Source organism: Rhopalosiphum padi, chromosome 3 (assembly GCF_020882245.1).
Source record: "Rhopalosiphum padi isolate XX-2018 chromosome 3, ASM2088224v1, whole genome shotgun sequence".
Taxonomy (NCBI): domain Eukaryota; kingdom Metazoa; phylum Arthropoda; class Insecta; order Hemiptera; family Aphididae; genus Rhopalosiphum; species Rhopalosiphum padi.
The window spans coordinates 45777098-45798364 of NC_083599.1; the positions used below are offsets into that span (position 1 = coordinate 45777098).

The 21267-nt window shown below is 23.6% G+C and overlaps 1 protein-coding gene across 4 annotated transcripts; it reads right to left on the reverse strand.

The window, feature by feature from the left end:
- Positions 1-87: 87 nt before the first annotated feature.
- Positions 88-20310, reverse strand: LOC132924229 (serine/threonine-protein kinase SIK3-like). Of its 4 annotated transcripts, XM_060988406.1 has the most exons (22): positions 19812-20175; positions 19434-19701; positions 13746-13862; positions 10692-10755; positions 9270-9431; positions 9055-9179; positions 8748-8871; positions 7573-7664; positions 7391-7504; positions 6492-6609; positions 6313-6425; positions 6117-6227; positions 5175-5340; positions 5007-5113; positions 4732-4832; positions 4497-4633; positions 3291-3443; positions 3023-3171; positions 2827-2959; positions 2671-2751; positions 1509-1631; positions 88-875 (listed from the first exon to the last, which is right to left on the reverse strand). In XM_060988406.1, the coding sequence occupies exons 2-22, from the start codon at positions 19584-19586 to the stop codon at positions 295-297; spliced, it is 3024 nt and encodes a 1007-aa protein (XP_060844389.1). In that variant the 5' UTR covers positions 19587-19701; positions 19812-20175; the 3' UTR covers positions 88-294. The 4 variants fall into 4 exon arrangements, with proteins under 4 accessions (XP_060844389.1, XP_060844390.1, XP_060844388.1 ...); XM_060988407.1 differs by having other exon boundaries at positions 4732-4829; positions 19434-20184; XM_060988405.1 differs by having other exon boundaries at positions 19434-20175.
- Positions 20311-21267: the final 957 nt, after the last annotated feature.

The window sequence follows — 21267 nt, forward strand, 5'->3', positions numbered from 1 at the left end:
GAATACATTTTGTGCTGCCACTTTACAAACGCACATTAAATTAAAAATTTATAAAATATAATTATTTAAATGAAAATCTCAAATAAGTTTGGTAAAATATATAATTTATATTGAAATCAGTCTGTATAAGATAAAGATGATTAGTTATAATTCACAACTGCATGATTAAGGTCTTTGTTGATAAATTCTAATAACGAAAGATGCTTATTAAAACTAATGACTAATATTAATTAATTGCATTCACAAAAGTAGCACAGCCATGAAAAGATTAAAAATAATATATGATTAACAATATTATTTGTTACAAGGTAAATAGTCTTCGACCAGCCTATGACAAATGTTATTATATTCAGTTGAATCTCCAGAAAGTCGTTGAATTTTTAAATACGAGTTGGCACCTGTGTCACTTGAACACACTTCCAGTTCAATTTGCAAGCCTGTTGGAAATTGCAACACATTTTGTCTATCTAGCACAGGCCATACCCGAATGTTGGACGATATCAAATACTTGACAATGTTGAGTATGTTACCAGAAGTGAAATTGGAATAGAAATCAGATAAGTCCACAACAAATGCATCACTAGCTGTTCTTTTTAGAATATAATCAGAAAAAAGTGGAGCAGTTTTCAAACAAGTTGATGAGTCCATATCAGTTATAATATTATTTCTATCAACAGTTATATGATTGATTTCTTCATAAACATCATGTATAGCTGAAAGTGGTTGATCAGTACTTGACTTTCTTAGTAAAGTATTACCTGTATTCATAGAATTTACTGAATTTGTCAGTAATGTGTCAACTTCCATCATACCACCTTCTTCGTTAGTTATCATTAGTGATATTTCTGGATTTGGAAGTTTTTCTTCACAAATTTCTAAAAATAAATAAATAAATTTATAATATTTAAATATTAATACCGTCAAAATTAAATATTAGACTATAGAACCATGTTTCAAAAATTCAATGAAATAAATAAATTAAAAAAATAATTCATATGTATTAATATATAAAGGAATATGTATGATACACTCATTCACTCACTCGTCAAAACCCAGACAAAACCACTAGACTCAGAAACTTAAAATTTTGGTGAATATATATATATATATATATATATATATAAATATCTAATTATGGGCAGATGAGATAAGAAATTATTTTACTACAACACCACTTCTAAGAAGGTACTTTGCATCAATATATTCAGAATTTTGAAATTTATGAATTTAATTTTTATCTCTTAAGGTAAACAATCCTATATAGTTGGAAGAGTAGAGCAGAGATAAAAATATATGTTAACATAAGTTTAAATTGTATAAAATATTTTGAAATAAAGTTGAAAAACTAGTAATATGAAAAAACAGAATGGGATCTTCAAGGCACTAATGACAGTGTTTATTAATTTACTTATAAATTGTTATTAAAATAATAATTATTAATTAAATATATTTAAATATTCTTAGTCAGCGGTATCTACAATAATATATTAAGAATGAATAACACTAACCTAATGTTTTATCTTCTACTAAAATAGTTGGTTGAGGATTTATTTTATTATTCGTTCGCAAGTCCAATGGAACTGGAATTTGATGATTGGACATTATATTTGGAGTACCTTGAGTAATTGAACCTATAAGTTAAAATAAAACAACATTATTTTCAGAAAAAAATTACTATAACATATGATCACTTTAATGTGAACTTATGTTTCGCTATAAATTATAAATATTATTTAAATATATCGACAATTTTTTTTATAAATTACAGATGTAATTGATTAGAAATATTAGTTATTACTTATTATCAAAACTAAACATACCAAATTGTATACAAAAACTAAATTTAATTTAACTATATAATATAAATAATAAATATACATAAATGTAAATGATTTTTAAAAATAAAAACATTTAGTATGTAACCATCACTTAATCAAAAATGAAATGAAATATTCTAGATTCATAATTCAAGGATGCCCAGAGCATCTCCTAGATGGAGCAAATGCATCACCTTAAATTTTTTTTTTAATAATTTGGACTTAAATAAATAATAAAATATAAAAATTTCTTCATTGTTCATTTATAATTTATGTTTATAATTATGGCTTAAATAGTAAACAAATATGTAATAAATACTAAATACTTATTATGAGAAACTGTCATACTTTATTACAATTTAGATACAGATACTATCTAATAAATAAAATTAGTTGTTTTAAGTATATCTTAATATACTAATCATTGATGTGTAAAGATTTCAAATCAATTTTGGACTAGGGAGGTGTAGGAGGCGAAGCTCCAACTACTTGAATTGACACTAAAAGTATTTGCAATTAGTGATCTACTTTTATCTGGATGTCTATCAATTATCATAACTTATATAATAATATATATTATAATATGTATATATAATCATTATAGTACCTAAAAGGTACTAAAAAATTAACTGATTAATGCTTACAGGTTGTTAGATTATTCTTGATTATTAATTGTAAACAGTTATTCATATGACATAAAATAATAATAAAAAGAAAATGCCAAAATAAATAGGTTATTTAAGCTCTTATTGAACATTAACTAAATATTATTGTAATAACTAATAAGCATTTGATAAAATTTTTACAAGTAATTTTAAACATTTTAAATATTATAGATATTAAAAATTCTTACCTTGGGTTTGTGGAACATTAACTAAAGGTGCTTGATGCAAATTTAAGTTTTGCAAATGCTGGCTAAGAATATTTGAATTACCTGAAAAAAAAATGTTCTAGTTGAATATCAATGGTATTAAACAAAAAATGCTAGTATAAGATATTCATATAATACCCTGATGATTAGTAGTTGCATTTATGAATGGAGTTTGATCTACTAATGTTTGAAGACTTTGTAAATGATATGTATGAAGCATTTGTAATTCAGCATGATCCCAGGTATCTAATGTATTTTCACTCAATTTTTGCTATTAGTAAGGAACAGATTAAGTATTAACTTTGGATTTATAACAATGATCAGTTCAATTTACTTGAAGTTGAATATGTTCCTGTTGAATATTACGTATATTAGGTTGCTCTAGATGTTCACTAGATGTAACAACTGGTTCACTTGTTCTTCGTACAGGACTATATCGTTCAGACGGCAAATAACCACTTACATCTTTTAAACTTTCTCGGCCTAATCAAATCATATTAAAAACGTTTTTTAAAAATAACAAAATTAAAAATTAAATAAATAACACAAGATTATGTCCGCAGATCCTAGGTACTCATTAGAAAAAAAAAATACCATGATACCTGAATGTCTATGTAGTTCTTGTACTGTTGGTAAAACTGAAACCTGAGATATACGGTGACTATGTCTAGGAGTGCTGACCATTGGTAATGGTGGTGGTACATACTCTCGATTCATACGTGCTTCTACTTCACGCACCACTTCAGGACTAATGACTTTGAAAAAAAAAAATAAGCAATGGAAACAAACTACTAATTAAGAGACCTTAACAGTAACAGTTTTTAATTAAATTGATAAAGTGTATTTTTATAAGACATAAAAATTAAAAAACTAAAAAAGATGTTTCAACTATTGAAAAATTAAATAAAGAGTGATTATATAATTATATAAACAACATAACATGTTTTGATTATGACTATCTCCTTTATTATAATATCATTAACTAAAATAAATGTTCTCTAGATAAATTTATCTTATTACTGGTTGAAATTGAATTAATATCTCAAATTAAACAATTGTTTTTATAAAATAATTGAAATCAATTTAATACTGAGTCATAAATAAATAATAATGATAGAATATTTTCAGTAAAATGTGTTACTGTTGCACTCTCTCTTAAAAAAAAAAATCTTAAATATGTTAGCTATAAAAAAAAAAAAATAATAAAAATTAAAACTAGACTACACATCAAATCCAATACTACAATGCTGTGTAATGTACATCAAATAATAAAAAGTAACAATGCAGATTAAAGGCACACAAAAAATAGTATTAGAAATTTCAAAACTTGTTACTGAGTAACAAGTAACTAATCAAAACTAAGTATTATTAAATCAAAATACTATTAAAAAATGCATATATTATATGAATAACTTACTTTTTTCTTAAGTCCTTTTATAACTTATTTGGTTGTAAATTAAAGAATTGCATTCCTTTTAAATTATTATTATATAAAAGTTATTTCACGAAGTAAATAATCAAAAAAAAACTATATTTAGTTATTTTTAAATTGAAAATTGAAAATTTTAAATGTAATTTATATTTATATTTAATTTTATATAATTAAAAGGGGTATGATATATAACTTGTAATATTTATAAAATAAAATATAACAATAATAAATATAATTGTTAAAAAAAATTAAATCAAAAAGTACTTACAACAAGGATTTAATGTAGAGTAGAATGATACACAAATTAAGTAAGACTCAAATTTCAAATCTCAAGCAATTAAAAAAGGAATACAATATTATACATGAAATAATATACCTGGGGGTCTATCCATTACAGTTGATACACCACTACGTCTAGTTCTTGTATTTTGTAAATTTGTTTGTTGGGCCTGAGCTTCTTCTTTATTTCCAATCCCATGTCTAGAGGTATTACACATTACTTTTGTATAACGACTGCAAGTGTTAGTCAATTAAATATTAACATTAAGTACAACTATACAAGTTGAGAAAATTAAAAAAGATAGCTAAACATATCTAGGTATAATAAATACCTAGAACTGGCAGATACAGCATTATCTTCAGTTAATAAGTTTCCTTTACTTGATTGATCAATTATTGCGTTTCTTAAATCGTTTGGATCAATTTTCACCTGCTATTCGCAAAATAAAATTAATTATTACATGAATATTTGTTATAATCTTGACCAACATAATATCAGTTTAATATACAAAAGAAATTAATCATTATTTTGAAGATTTTTTTATTATTTAACTTTGCCATTATTGATCAGTATATATTACATAATATTATTTTAGGATATATGTACTTTTTTTAAATCTTCTTTGCTACTTGGTTCACTAAATGTACAATTCATTTTTTGTGACATTTGTAAATTTGCACCACCATCTGATGCACGTCTACCAAAATTGTTATCTAAAAAATAATAAGTGCAAAATACATTTTTCATAAAAACTTATTTTATATCTTATATTACTTGCTCCCATAACTTGTGGGGGTTTCAATAGATGCTGATCTTTAATTGTAAAATTTTTAGGAGATTGAAATTCTACTAATGGAATATTCAAAGGTAAATTTGTATTTGGCAAAACATTTATATTACGTCCAGTTTGAAGGTGTGTTATATAATGTGATTCCATCACCTAAAATAATGTATTGATTAAAAATTAAACTAAATGATAATAATAATAATAATAATATAGTAAAATTCTTTATAACGAATCTGAAGGGACCAAGAGATTTCATATAGAGAAGGTTTAAAAAAACACAACATTTTTATTAGAAATTATGTCGATAATAAAATGAATATATTCAATATCAATAATAACGGTATTATTACGATATTAAAATTTAGAAGTAGATAGGTAATGAAAGAATGTAATCGTTCTTGTAAATTTTGGCATTTTTGGGGATTACTTTTATAATTTATAATACGATTACAGGTAAATTGTGTTATGAAACATAAAATATTGTTTCGTTATTGAGAGTGACTATACACTATAGAAAATGAATTGACTAATGGGTTATAAAGCAAACCAACCATTATTATGTAATGTTTACGTTATATAGAGTTTTTCATTGTAAAGAGTTTCGTTATAGAGTTTTCACTGTATATGTAATATTTAAGGTGATAATTTTATCGAAAATGAGTTGATATCTCTAAAAATGTAAATACATATTTTTTTCCTTTAATTTAAATTTGTTAAGAAAAATATTTTGCGTAAAAATAAACATTTCATCTATCCTTATGAGTATTAAAAGTTTTTTAACTTATAAAACTTTATTAGACATAATATATAAATTTAAAATTTATTTAAATATTTAAATATATCAACAGATAAACTAAAATAAACCCATTAATATTATAAAATAAAGGAAATTTAGGTTCAAAAATTACAAAATGAAAGTAATATGTTACTTGAGTCATTAAACCATTTCCTGGACCAACAGTATGACGACGAGTAGTCACTGGATGATTATCTTGAGTCTTATTTGAACTAGCAGATTCTCCAATATCAACATCACCATACTGTAATTTATTTTTAAATTGTAATCATACAAAGTATCAAGTATATTGAAGTACAAATAACAAAAAGGAAAGTTTTATAAAATACCTTTTCTAATTGCTGACTATCATAAATTGAACCGTCTTGGCCATAAAGTGACATAGAATATAACGGTAAATTTTCAATTAGATTTGAATTGATATTAACAGATCCATTTATATCTATAAATATGAAATGAATACACATTATTTTTAATATTCATGACTTATGAACAAATGGTAACTTACTAGTCTCGTTAACTAATGATTGATTAGTAGTGTTGCTTTGATTAACAGTTGTATCTAGTTTGTCAACCAATAAATGGTAAATTGCACTGACATGATCAAATTTCTTTTGTTGAACAGACTAATAAAATTTTTTTTTAATGTTTTCAGTTTTTATAAATAGTAGATATTAGTAATAGTAGGTTAATACAATAATTAATTCAATGAAATTTATTTTTTGTACTATGATAAAAAAAATATAAAGATAAAGATCTATTCTACTTGGTTTAAAATACTAATAAGTAATAACTCTAAAATTTAATAAAACTAGTATAACTGAATTTACAATTATCTAACTTAAACGAATCGAATAGTAATTGCATGTTTCAGCTGAAGATATAATTAATCCTTTAATAAAACTATTTTGTCATCACATATATCATACTTGATAATCCAAAACAATGGACTAGAACAGCAACAATTTTTATGCTCTATTTATTTACAAACTAATAACATTTGAAGCGAATTGTACTAAGCTAAAGTAAATTGCATCCAATTGCATATCTAGGTCAGAATTACACTAGTTGTGGCGGATCACTACTCAAACATTTTTACAAGTTTTCTACGTCAATAATAAAACACCAGAAATACATCAGAGTGCTACAATACCCAACACAATAAAAATAAGTTTAGATCCTTAGGAGACATATATATAGATATGTTCCGGAAGAACTAATACGCATGTTACCGACAAAACAAAGTTCACATATAATAAGATGCACCAATATAGAAATAAAAAGACTACTAGGGGTCACTAATTAATATTTTTTAAGGGCCACATTAGGAATCTGAAAATTTTTCCTGGACTATCAAAATACTGCTTGAAAACACTCTTAAAATAAATAAATTAATTAAAAACTTACATTAACAATCATATCTTTATCTAGACCTGGCAACTGTAACATAAGTTCTATTACTGCTGTATTCATCATTGGGTTTACATCCACTATCAATTTTTTAGTAATTGGTTCAGACAGCTGAAAGTATAATATAATTTCAACATTAAAATCTATGATTAGAATATAAATATTAAAATTTTTGGTACTTGTTTAATCCATTTATGAGACTCTATTTGATTCAGACTTAGTCTCTTTTCAGGCTCAATGACTAACATATGTCGTATTAAATGTTCACATGCTAACATAAATCACAATTTAATAAACAGTTATCAATATAACTTTATCATAATTAATTAAGTATAAATTATTTAAAATAGAACAGTTAAGTATCATCATGTGTAAATTATGTCAGATTCATCTTTAATTATTTAAAAAATCGAAACATTTAATAAACAAAGAACTATGTTTAAATAATTTAATTAAGTTTAGAATAAACAACAATAAATAATAATGCATATTACAGACTACAATAAATTGTTATACATTTATAACAATAAAAAAATAAATAAAATATTTTGGGTATTATCATGTTTTGACTACTTCATTAATATAAAATATTTTAAAGAAATGTAATTTAAAACATTTTACATAATGATAATTTAGGCAACCATAATTTATTAAATAGAATCATTGATTCAAAAAATATTTCATAAAGATACAAGCTAATAATGTAGTGTTTAGAAAAAATATTTTATTGCAGTAAACAAAATTTAAAATCAAAATTAAATGATTTACTTTAATTTTTTTAAACAAATACACTAATTCTCTAGAAAATGTAAGTGCTACAAATAAAAAATTAAAATATTATTTAACTTACTGTATTAAATCTAAAATTAAATACATTAAGAGGACGCTATATCTGCATGTACTCTTATATCATACAAATGTAAAATATAGCGAAAACAGTTTTGCATGGGAAAGAACCAAAAAGGCGAATCATAACCAAGAAATTAAATTTTAACCATATAAAAAGGAGAACTTTGGCTGTAAAATAATTGTTTTAATTTTTTTGATAATAGAACTGCAACAAAAATTATTCAAGTTAAAAAAAATGGATTTTGAAACAATAAGAATTTTTTTTGTAAAAGTGATATCAAAAAAATAAAAATGATATTTCACAAATAATGTTCACAACCATATTGTATAATATCAATCTGGAGTCTTCACTATCACTACAGCCTAAATGGTTCTATTTTGTGCAAAAAATTTTTTGCTATGTTTTGCATTGCAAGACGGAGACAACACATGTGATGTAGCGTCCTCTTTAATTTAATATTATTTAAATTATATTAGTGTTGGATTTGTATTGTAAATTATTTACCAGCTGACATGAAGTATGGCACACGAAACATTCCAGAAAGAACATTAGCACGAAGAACTTTTAAAGTATTTCCATCAAATGGAAGAGAACCACAAACCAATACATACAATACTACACCTAAACTCTGTGAAAATATAATATATTATCAGCTAAAATAGTTTGTTTGTAAAAATAATTATTAAATTATATTTTTATTGTACACTTTTATAAATTTTATAAAAAAGTGAATAAAAGCAAAATAAGTACAAAAGTTGGATCAAAACGTTTTGAATATTTATAAATTTACTATTGTAAATATAATAATTACCCAAATATCAGCTTTTGGTCCATCATATTCTTGTCCTTGAAATAATTCTGGTGCTGCATAAGGAGGAGAACCACACCAAGTAGAAAGTAATTTTCCTTCATAAAAATGATTGCTAAATCCAAAATCTAAATAATTTAATTTAACAATTAAATAAATTCAACAATGGGTAATTTTTCAAGCTTGCATGTTATAAACTATTTAATAATAAATGTCACCTGCAAGTTTAATGTTATTATCAGCATCTAAAAGCAAATTTTCTGCTTTCAAATCTCTATGAACTATGTTTTTATTATGGCAATAGCTAACAGCTTCAACAATTTGTTTAAAAATATGACAAGCAGCAGGTTCGTCCATTCTTCCTTTTTTTACAAGAAAATCTAAAATGAATTAAAATAACAGACAAGATATGTATTTTAAATAGCTTATATCATTTATCTGTATTCTATACATTGATATTTAAAAATTAAATTAAAAAATTAAAATAAAGTAAAAATTTTTTTATTTTATTTTAATTGATGAAGGGTAAAATTACTTATTCAAATCATGTTGATTAAATGTTTATAACAATATATAAGTAGTGTACTCATAAATTTAAAAATACAATTTAAGCTATTCAAATAAAAGTATTAATTATATACACAAGGATTGGCTATATACTATCAATGAAAACTTCAATATAACATTGCTAATAAATAAAGGTTTTCAGAACCTTCAAATTTGAATTTGAACATTTAGAATAAAAAAAATTGTTAAAAATATACATGAGTATAAACTAAAATAAAATTTAGGTATATTTCTTTTTAATAAGCAGAGATAGTCTTAGCCGAACATATTATAATAATGATTAAGGTGATGCCATACCTACATGTGTTGTCTTTGTCTTACAACATAGTAAATTTTTGTCCAGTAGAACCAATTTAGTGTGTTCATTGTGAAATAATCTATTAACATACTTAAAAGTAAGAACATTATATTTATTCTTTTGTTGATTTTTTACAGTATTTTAATTTTTAAATAAGTAGTATATAAAATATTAATATTTAAAAATTAAAATATTGTAAAAAACAGATGAAAGACCACAGATAATGTTCTTACTCATAAGTTTGATAATAGGTCATTTCACTTTTAATAGTTCAGCTAAACACAAAAAAATTGGTTTCACTGAAAAAAAGATGGAGAAAATATATGTGAGTATGGCATCCTATTAATTAATTTAATTGATAAATTATTCATTATATTTTTAAGTTTAAATGTTTGAGTTAATGAATATTGAAATTTGGCATGTTGACTAATTTCTACTAATTGTAAATCACAAAATGATGGTTTTAATGAGAACATAAAATAACAATGCTTTCTAGTATAAATGGAATCACATTAATCAAAATGTATATGAGTATATACAATAATAAAATAGCTTTTTTCTTGCATATATAATAGGTTGATTTTCAAAGATCTAACACTCCCAACTAATATTAAAGTTATGGCTGATGCTGATAATATTTAGGCTTCATCTACCTGTAGTCAACGATCAATTTTCGTGAAGGTAACAATAACAATTTTACAATAAATATATTATTACTATTATTCTTGCATATAATATACCCAGATAAATAGTATACATCACAAATTTTAATTACCAAAAATTTCTCCTCCAGCAGCATATTCAGTTACCAAATAAATCATTTTTTCAGTTTCCATAACCTGTAATAAGTATATCAATATTAGATAAGAAAATAATAGATATTACTGACTATAGTATGATAAATAATTCAAATATATACAACAAAATAGATAAATAATAAGTCATTTATTTATTTATTTAAATTGCTGAAAAAATCAAAATACTATAACTATAGACAGTAGGTTCATCAAATTGTCGTTCAATTAGAAAGTAAATACCAAAATTGAATACATTATAATTAACATTAAATCACTGTACATATAAATATAATTAATATAATATAAATCTGAAAAATTATAAATTCATCATTGATCAATTCTTCACTACACTACTCAACATTAATTTATAACTGAATTCTCCCTCCACCACTACAAATTATTTAGGTTTAAGAAGATCTATATAAATAAATTATATTTTAAACTGCAGTAATTTGTATAATTAATAATTATAGAAAAGAAACAATAAATATTATAAATTTAATTATTACTAAAAACTGTCTAACTATATAACAGAATACACTTTATTAATCATTATCATGTAAATATTTTTATTATTTTTATTTTTATTGAGGGACACTAAAGTAAATAGGAGGCTAAAATAGACTAAAGGATCATAAATTTTTATAACTTACAATTTTTTAACTCATGTATTTTGTGTGTACACAATGTAACTTCATTCTTTATTAATGGCAACCCCTATTTTGAATTAATTAATTATTTTTCGAGTAGCTTTAATTTATCAACTTATATTGTAAAAACCAAAATTGGCAAAATTAGAGCTCGACATAATTTTTTAAAAAAACGATGTTCTCATCTCTAATTTTTATTTTGCATTTTTTGGTGTTTATTACTTTTTAAGTCATTTTTTAACATTTTTTAGGTCATTTTCCCACATTTAAAGTCATTTTTACTGATTTCACATTAATTCACTTCTTATTGTTTCTTGTCGATTGCCATTATGCCGATACTTTACTTAAAAATTTGAAATTACTACGGACTAAAATTAGTAACTATCCAATTTTATCTCACCGATTACAGTCGTCATTGTTGTGTTGTAGTGAATATTATTGTACCTAAACTTTATTATATTTTCGTAATGCCGAAAATTAAAACGTCGATTAATGCTCATATACGTCTACTATATTTTTAATTTTTTTATTTAATTTTTAAGAACATTTTTTGTCATTTTTATGTCATATTTGTATTCTTTTAGGTCATTTTTAAATGTTTTTAAGGTCATCAACTTTCGAGCCCTAATTATTTTATATTTATTATTAAATTAATAAATTATTTACTATTTATGAATTATTATTTTATTTTTTTATTACACATAATAATGAAATTACATAACTTATTATAAAAACATGTATTTTTAAAAAATAAAATTCTAAATTTCTATTTTTTTTTAACTACTATGCATTTTTATTTACAATTTAATATACATATATTATATTCAATAAATTTATAAATAGTAAATAATTTATAACTTCAATAATAAATGTATAATGTATCATATTTTGTTTAGAACAAAAAAAATATGTGCAACTAAAAAAAAAATCAAATTTTTATACACTTTTTTAAAATTATATTTAGTTTTAATTTCATCAATTTTGGGTTTATGATACAAGTTATAGTTCAATTATTTGAAAAAATTGATTAATTCGAAAATGATATTCAAAATAGGGATTTCTATTAAATACAATTATAATTCAAAGGAATTTATAATTTTAGTCTAGTTTAACGTCCCACAAACAAAAAAGAGAAATATTTACAGGGTAATGAGTGATAAAGTTTACCTTGTTTCTGTGGATACACTCTATTTACATAAGATGTCATTTATTTAAAATTTTAAAACTATTATACCAATTAAATTTGCTTAGTCTTTAGCTATTAATAATTTACTAATTAAATCAGATGATTTCAAGGAAAATATACTTTAATGTTTACTAATATTGGTAGTTTTTAAGTTGAAAATGATCTTTTGATACTTTTTGTGCTTACAGGTAATGGTTCTTTTTTAGAATTTTGTAGGTTGTTGTAAATATAATTTGGATTGCAATTTAATAGTATTTATAATGCATTATGTTGGGTTCCTGAACTAGGAACAATTATAAATAAATTCTTTTACAATTTCTATTCTCCAATCATTAAATAATTAAACAACATCATAAAAACCAAGTCAAATATTCAAATATATAAACTTAAATGATGACAGTTGAATAATATAATATTTTGATAACAAAACTGTATATACCAAAAGTATAATCACTTAATGAATAAGTTAGGTATATAGTATAGATACAGTTACATGTTAATGATAAGGTATGACTGCATGTCGAAATTATGAAATAACATTATAAATTTATAATATAATAAAACATAATATTTTTTATTGTTATCAGTCTACATAATGTAAGACAAATGTCCTTTATCAACTGATTATTAATGGCAGATTATTGTTCAAGTCGCATATGATGAATAATAATATCATTGATAATATAAAAATATTTTAGGTTTTACAGCTAGTATTTTGTAAAATTGTAATAAAAAAAAAAAATATGGTCATGTGGTAGAAAACTGTAAATACCTAGATTTTATAATTATTCCTGTTGATCCCTTTAAACTGCTTGAGCTACATTAATGATGTTCAATAATAATGTAAAATAATAATAATAATAATAATAAACAAATGTAATATGAAATTTTTAATTAAGTGTAAAATGTATTAAATGGTTAATTTGTGTTATTAAACACATCAGAATATGATGTAGAGATTTTATTAGGTATCTTTTTGTATGACAATTATGTTTTTTATCTTCATCAGCTATCTATAAAATATAATACTCAAACCTTGATTTTTCTTATAAAATATTAATAATTATAAATAAAATGCAACATTTAAAATATTTAGACATTAAATATTCTTAAATGTATTCTTGTTAAAATAACAACTAAGTTACTATAATATCATATATTTCACATTCTTTGATCAAAATAAAAATAATCAGTACCTGAAATAATCTCACTATATGTGGATGATTAAGTTTTGACATAATTTGAATTTCCCTAAATATTTTTTTCAAATTATCCTCATTTAATTGTGTCTTATCAATTATTTTAATGGCAACCTGAAACAAACAAATATTTTAAAATAAATAGCTAGTCTTGGAATTTTATATATATATAATTTTATTACTATACAAATTAATAAAAATTAAAAATATAATAATAGGCCCTTTAGTTTTTTCATAGAAATGCAAAAAATTACACATCATGTGTATCATATTATGATACATTATAGCATTCAAATATATTATTATTATTTTTATTATTGTTAAATATAAAAGAACCAACATTTTTTTTCATACCAAAAGAAATGTACCTTCCCATTATAGTAACAATTTAAAGTTATTAGATAGTTGAAATTGCAAATTAAATACGATAGAAAATGTTTGGATTTTAGTATTTTTAATTTGATGGTTATTTTCAAGTTTTGACAATATAAAATGTAGATTAATGTATTTAAATCAATTAAATGGTGTTGTGAATTGATACATTACCATAATCTATCTACACTATATTTATCCATCTTAATATAAGAGAAATGTTTAATAATGATCATTAAATAATTGAACTCAAATTAAATTTAACTGTTGGGTCAATTTGTAATAATTATCTAGACACAATTAAAAATTAAAATCATAATAAGCTGTTTATAAGCCTAACTTGTTAAGAAAATGTTAAATAGTGGAATGAAGTAATGATATTTTTTAAACTATTTGATTAAAAAAATAGAATTAATGAACTTTGATTTTAAAATGATGATAATCAATATACAATTCAATTATTTTGGTGATCTATAAATATTTTTCCAGATGCTTTTATATATAAATAAAAAATAGTACAAAATAATATTGTAATAAATCACCAATAGTATTTTTATTTTTTGTAAGAAGTCAACAATGAATTATGCAAAATAATTAAAATTGAAAATAAAGAGATAATATTATGAATAATAATTTTGCCAAATGAAATTGTACTTAATCATTAAATTTAACTATTATTTTATCTAATACTTTAAATGGAACAAAGAGGTCAGCATCTTCGTGATTTTTTTATTATTATTATTATCGTTATAAAACTTAATGTAATACCAAGTACAAGTAAACATTAATGAGATTATATTTATGCAATTCTACTAACAATATATATTATTATCTATTATATACAATTTGAAATCATAGTAAACATTAAGCATAGAGTATTATATTATTGTATACGTCATATATTTAATACTATACTTTCTATAAATCATTTTATCTAAGTACAATAGATTTGTATTAAAGATTAAAATAATGAACATTTAAAACATTGAAAGAAAATATAATATTTAATATTAAATTTGACATGTTTAAAAATAAAAAAATATATATATTTTATTACCTATTCTACTATAAATTAATGAAACAACTTAATAAAATAAATTAATGCTGTAACTTGATAAATAACTATTAAATGAAATGTTTTTTAAAAAAAATAGTCAAATTCATTTTGTTTTTTAATAAATAACCATAGATATAAATTTAACTTTTTAAATATATGCATTTGAATATGATAACATTTACATAAATTATCCAAAAAAATATTATTAGAAATATGCCAAATTAATGGCATCTATGTTAACTTTTATATTGAACCATGCAATTATTATTTTCAATATTCAAAATCTACAAATAAGTGAATAACAGTCAAGAATCATCATTCAATAAGCATTATAAATTTGATTACATAAATAAATTAAAACATATAAACAATTAAATAAACAAAATTTTTCCTTGGTTAGTTTATTTATTTTAAATAATTTGCAATTATTGAGCACTTATTTATTTAAATGTAGGAAAAAATTTGTAGCACCTATCTATTTTAAAATAATTTAGAACTTTAATATATTAAACATATTATTTTTAAATGTTTTAAATACTTAAGTTAAATTTAAAATTTGTCATTAAAAATATTGATTTATTTTAAGTATTTAATGCCAAAACAGAAAACTTATTTTTTTCAATACTTATACAAAATTAAATGCTAAGGTCAGTAGTTTGATAAAAAATAAATAAATAAAACCAAAGGTTAAAGTAATCCATACGTAATCATTTAATAATCAAACTAAAAAATAGTCTATCTATTACACAAAAGAAATATACTACAATATTGTATTTAAGCAATAAAAGAAAAATATGTATATTAACAGTATTACTGTAAAAACTTAATAACATTTATTATAGCCATAACATATAATACTACATTATAAAATAAAATATATTCTTGGTACAACTCCAGAATCATTTTTTAATAAAAATTACTTTAAAAAAGTATTATTAAAAATAATATGTCATTCCCAAGTATAAAAATTATTTTTGCATAAGTTAACAGAATTGCATAAAAATATCTTTTATATGAACTCATAATTTAGCTTACTAAGGGATAATTTATAAAATAAGTTAATTCAATATCGGAGACCTAGTAATATATTTGAAAATAAGTATTTTGCATATTAATCAAATTTTATCAGATATTACCATAATTAAAGAGATATAAATCTGATTAAAATCACAACTAGATATTACCAACTACATATTTGCATATTTTAAATCTTAGATTTTTTTTTTATTATTCATTTTATGCATATTAGTATTTATTTTATACAAAAATACTTATTGTATGATTATATACATATAACATATTTCTTTGAAAAAAAATTATCAAATAAGTGAATATTTAAAAAAAAAATTCTCATTCATTTTTTTCCAAACGAATACTATAGTATACAAGCATAAACATATTTTGTTTCATAATTATTTTTTTCTGCCATTTTATTTATACAATACATACCTACACATTCCTTTAGATATTTATTTAATATAAGAACATTTTTAAATATTTTTTAGTACATTAATTTTATACTTTTGTAATAGATACTAAATTGATATGTTTTATTTTAAAATATGTTTCAATAGATAAATGTATTATACTTTATCATCATAAATTAAAAATTAGTATTTCTATATGACAGGTACTACAGGTTCAAGTTATTTGTATAACTATCTAAATCAGATATGCATTGATTAATAAAAAAGGTGATTTATATATGATAAATTTACTATCTAAATAAAGTGAGTTAAATATCTATAAAAGATGCCATAGGAAAAAATAAGATATTCATACTATACTTTATTATGAGAAAAATAATTACCAATATTATAATTATAATATATGTTTTTATTCAATTTTTTATAACCACTTTTTAATATTTTACATCAAATGGCATTTAAAAAATAAAAATTTTTTACAGAAAAATTCTTTAACAAGTAAAAAAAATTTGTTTTGTTTTTTAATATAATTAAATTACACACCAAAGCATCATATATACATCTTTTAATAATTTGAAGAAATGGTAAAATGTATTGTTTTATATGTTATCTACATTATGTTGTTAAAATTAAATCGATTTTTAAGAGTATATCTTAATTTTACTAGATGTGTTTGTTTTTATATTAGATCTAAAGTCAAATTGTAAAATTACTTAATCAACTTAACCTAATAAAAAATAAATAAAGTAAATGTAATAGATTTAATCTATTTCAAGATGAAGCTTACAATTTTGTTTTTAATAAAGATAAAGATAGCTTCTATCTTAAAAGCTACAATAAAATCCAAAATGAGTATAAAATAGATATACATGCATTGCCTAATAACACTAAAGTAATTATTAAATTCTATTGAAAAATTAAAACATTTAATCTATTGTACACCAATGTCAAACCCCTTATCAATATCTTCTATAGGTAATATTGAAAAATATTTAACTCATTTGGAGAGTGCTTAAGTTTACAATATGACCTGTCGGCTGTCTATAGAAGATATATTTTAATATATGTTGATACCAAGATTAGAACAAAATACCAAAGCTTTATTTTATTTTTAGTTTCTGAGCGAAATTATAAATGTATTAATATTACAATAATTTGTGATATTTTTATTTAGCTTTTTGTTTCAAAGATATTTTTTAAAAGAAAAAATGCTCTGATCAACGAATCATTTTTGATGGAAATTTGTGGTAGCAAATTGGATTAAGTTGGTAGTTTTGGGAGATAACAATTTAAAACACTAAGTATTTTTAAAATAATTGGGGGAATTTTAATATTTATCTACAAATAAATAAATAAATATTATCAAAATAATTGTTTGGTAAACTTAGTTACTAAAAGATTAGACCATTTTTTCATTACTTACAATGATTTATCATTAAATTCCAATTTTATTTTATTAAATACAATGCCTACTCAATGATGTAATACAATCGACTCCTGCTATATAACAGAATGGTTATCTACCATACCCTATTATATTTTTTCAATTAAGAGGATAAACAATAGATACCTAGGTGTGTTCAAATTTTAAAATATAATAATTAAAATAAGAACAATCATTTGATTCATAAATTAATTAGTATCAAAATTATAAAGTATAATTATACCACATAAAATAATTGAGATGTTATTTTTTTATAAATAAAATAAATAATCACAATTTAATAATTTATATAGATCTATGATTCTGCTTTTTGCCAAGAAATAATTTAATTTTACTAACCTAACTATTATTCTATTGTTACAATATGTTGTATACATAATTATAATCAAATAATTTATTTATAGGTTTGTAGTTAAATAAACTTAAACCTATAGGTATACAATTATTTTGAAATAACAATTATTAGTCATTAGTGCAATGCTATAGTAATTTAGTAATGGTAACTTAATAATTTTAAGTATAATATAGATATTAAAAGATACAAAATATTTTTTCCAATTATTTATGATTGAATATAACTTATTTAAAAATCATTATTAAAAATGAATATTTAATAATCATTTTAGATAGGTAGTAATATGAAGTTAAATGTAAAAATTTAATATATTTAAAGTTTTGACATATTAACTATAACATTTTTTCACACATTTAAAAAAATATAATATATTTAAGACAACTGGTACATTGATTATTTCTTATTAAATTTATTTTGTTATTAAAAATTAAATTCATTTTATATAAAATCAAAATAATTTTTTTCAATTGATACCTATTAAAAGTTAGTTTTTCATTTTAAACACCCAATATTTTCATATTATATAGATAGTAATTTAATCAGAGCTTATTCAACTTTGAGGATTTAGTTTTTAATCTGTAAAGGATGTTTTTAATAGTAAAAAGTATTATTTGGTATGTACTTAAAGGTTACTTATACAGAAAAACTCTTTTAATTTGTATGCCTATTGTATGTTAAGACCAAAAATACAAGAAATTTTAAAATATTAATATCAAAAAAAAAAAAAAAATAATAGGAATAAATTACATATTATATGTACTGATAAATAGTTTTTTTTAGTTATTTATTTATATACATTTTTAAAATGTTATTTCATAGACTAACCACATTGAGGTAAAAATTCAATGACATTAGTATTTCTATCATTTAAATGTTTCAAGTAGGTAGGGGAATATCGAGATAAAATAAATGGATTGTATCTACCTATTTCTCTATAAATGTCATACGATAAATGACAGTAAGACTGTAATTAACACATTTTTAAATACTTACTTACTAATTTATATTGATTGTATAGATAAACATTTACCTTGGAGTTTGTGACAACATGTTTGGCCAGCTTGACAACAGCAAAGTTGCCTTTGCCAATTGTCTTTTCCAATTCGTAGTATCCAACACGCACCAGACGGTTGACCAATGGGTTGTTGTGTCCGGCTGACGGATGTGGTGGCACACGAGCCATGGTGTTTGCATAGCTTAACTAACGATAAATTTATTTTCGATTTGTTGACTATTGTCGACGGATATATTGCTACTGACGTCCAGACGAAGTCTCAGCCAATTGACTATCCACCACACTACATGGCCGTGCAACGAGTAGCAGTAGCAGCAGCAACAGCAACAACAGAAACGATTGTACTATAACGACAGTAGCACGGACAAAACGTCGATGGCAACGACCACTTACTGTAGTCTGTAGTGGCGGTAACCGTCACCATACCGGACTCGACCTTTTGGGCAACTGACTAACTGACAGCGGCGCGCGCGACACCGTGTGGACGACAAGTTGTCGGGCTTTCGGAGCGATGGGTGGGTGGGTTGGTGGGCGGTTGGGCGGTTGGCGGGAGGGGACGACGAGGGCGCTCGTCAGACTTTGGTTTTACGCGGGCCCACCGAGGGCTTACATAATAATAATAATAATAATAATAGGTATCATAATATCGTCGACGTGAATTACAGCGGCTACGAATTACACAACGACGATACTTATTTTAACTATTGTGTCGCTCTTAATAATAACGAATTATACTTTATAATAATAATAATAATAATAATAATATAACAACGATACGCGATTTCTGCTGTGGTTGCGAATTTTTTGTTAACGTTTTTTTTTCTCTATCCTCTCCGTTTGTTTTTCAACGCGCAATATTATTCACACGGCGTGCGCGACAGTTTCCCAGAGCCAACGACGAATGAAAACAAAAACACTCGTCTGCCGTCGCACTCGACGGTATTATTATTATTATTATTATTTGTATTGTTATTATGTACAACATTACATATTATGATATTGTAATACACACATATGACATGTACATATTATCATAAATATAAAATCAGGTATATAAAGGTGTTATTGTGATGTCGTCCTACGAATGTTTAATAAACGGTTACAATGCGCGGCGACAAGTCGGTGGGCGGCGAGCGGCTGAGACCTCGTCCTCGGCTAAAGTTTATATATTTTTTTAATTTTTTTATCGTCGTCAGCGATGGCCACTCGAGACTCGAGTCAGTTTAGCCATTAGCAAAGCCCGTCACTGTCAAACGAGATATTTTTTTCTCATTATCTCACTCTCCCGCTCCCACACCCAACCATCAACGACTCTCTCACTCACACGACTCCTAATGAATAGAGATAAAAGTAAAAAAAAACCGAGACTTCGTCGTCGGCCGTCGCACGTCTAAAGTCAGCAGTATGACAATCATTTTAATATTGTGACAACGACGCGTTTTTGATACACGTGCACACGCACATTGCAATGTCGTGTCCTATAATTCGAGTATAAAGTAATTCTACTTATATGACAAATGAGTAGGTAGTGGGGGAACAGACGAAAACTATGCTATAGCCATATTATTGCCATCGTCCTAATCGACGTACATAATCTGTAAAACATGATAATTGATAATATGGCGGCGGTGGCGAAGGCGTCGACGCGTCCCGACGTCGTCGAGACAAACAAACAAGTCTACTCCACAGTCCGCACTGTAGCGCTACCGGCTATACCATTTTTGTTGGCAAGGTATAGTAGTGGTATATACACAGCGTCGATTTAGCCGAATGTCGTCGGTAGAAACGTAACATCCCCGGCACAAACAATATTATTATTACTAGTCTACTACTACTACTACATCCATGG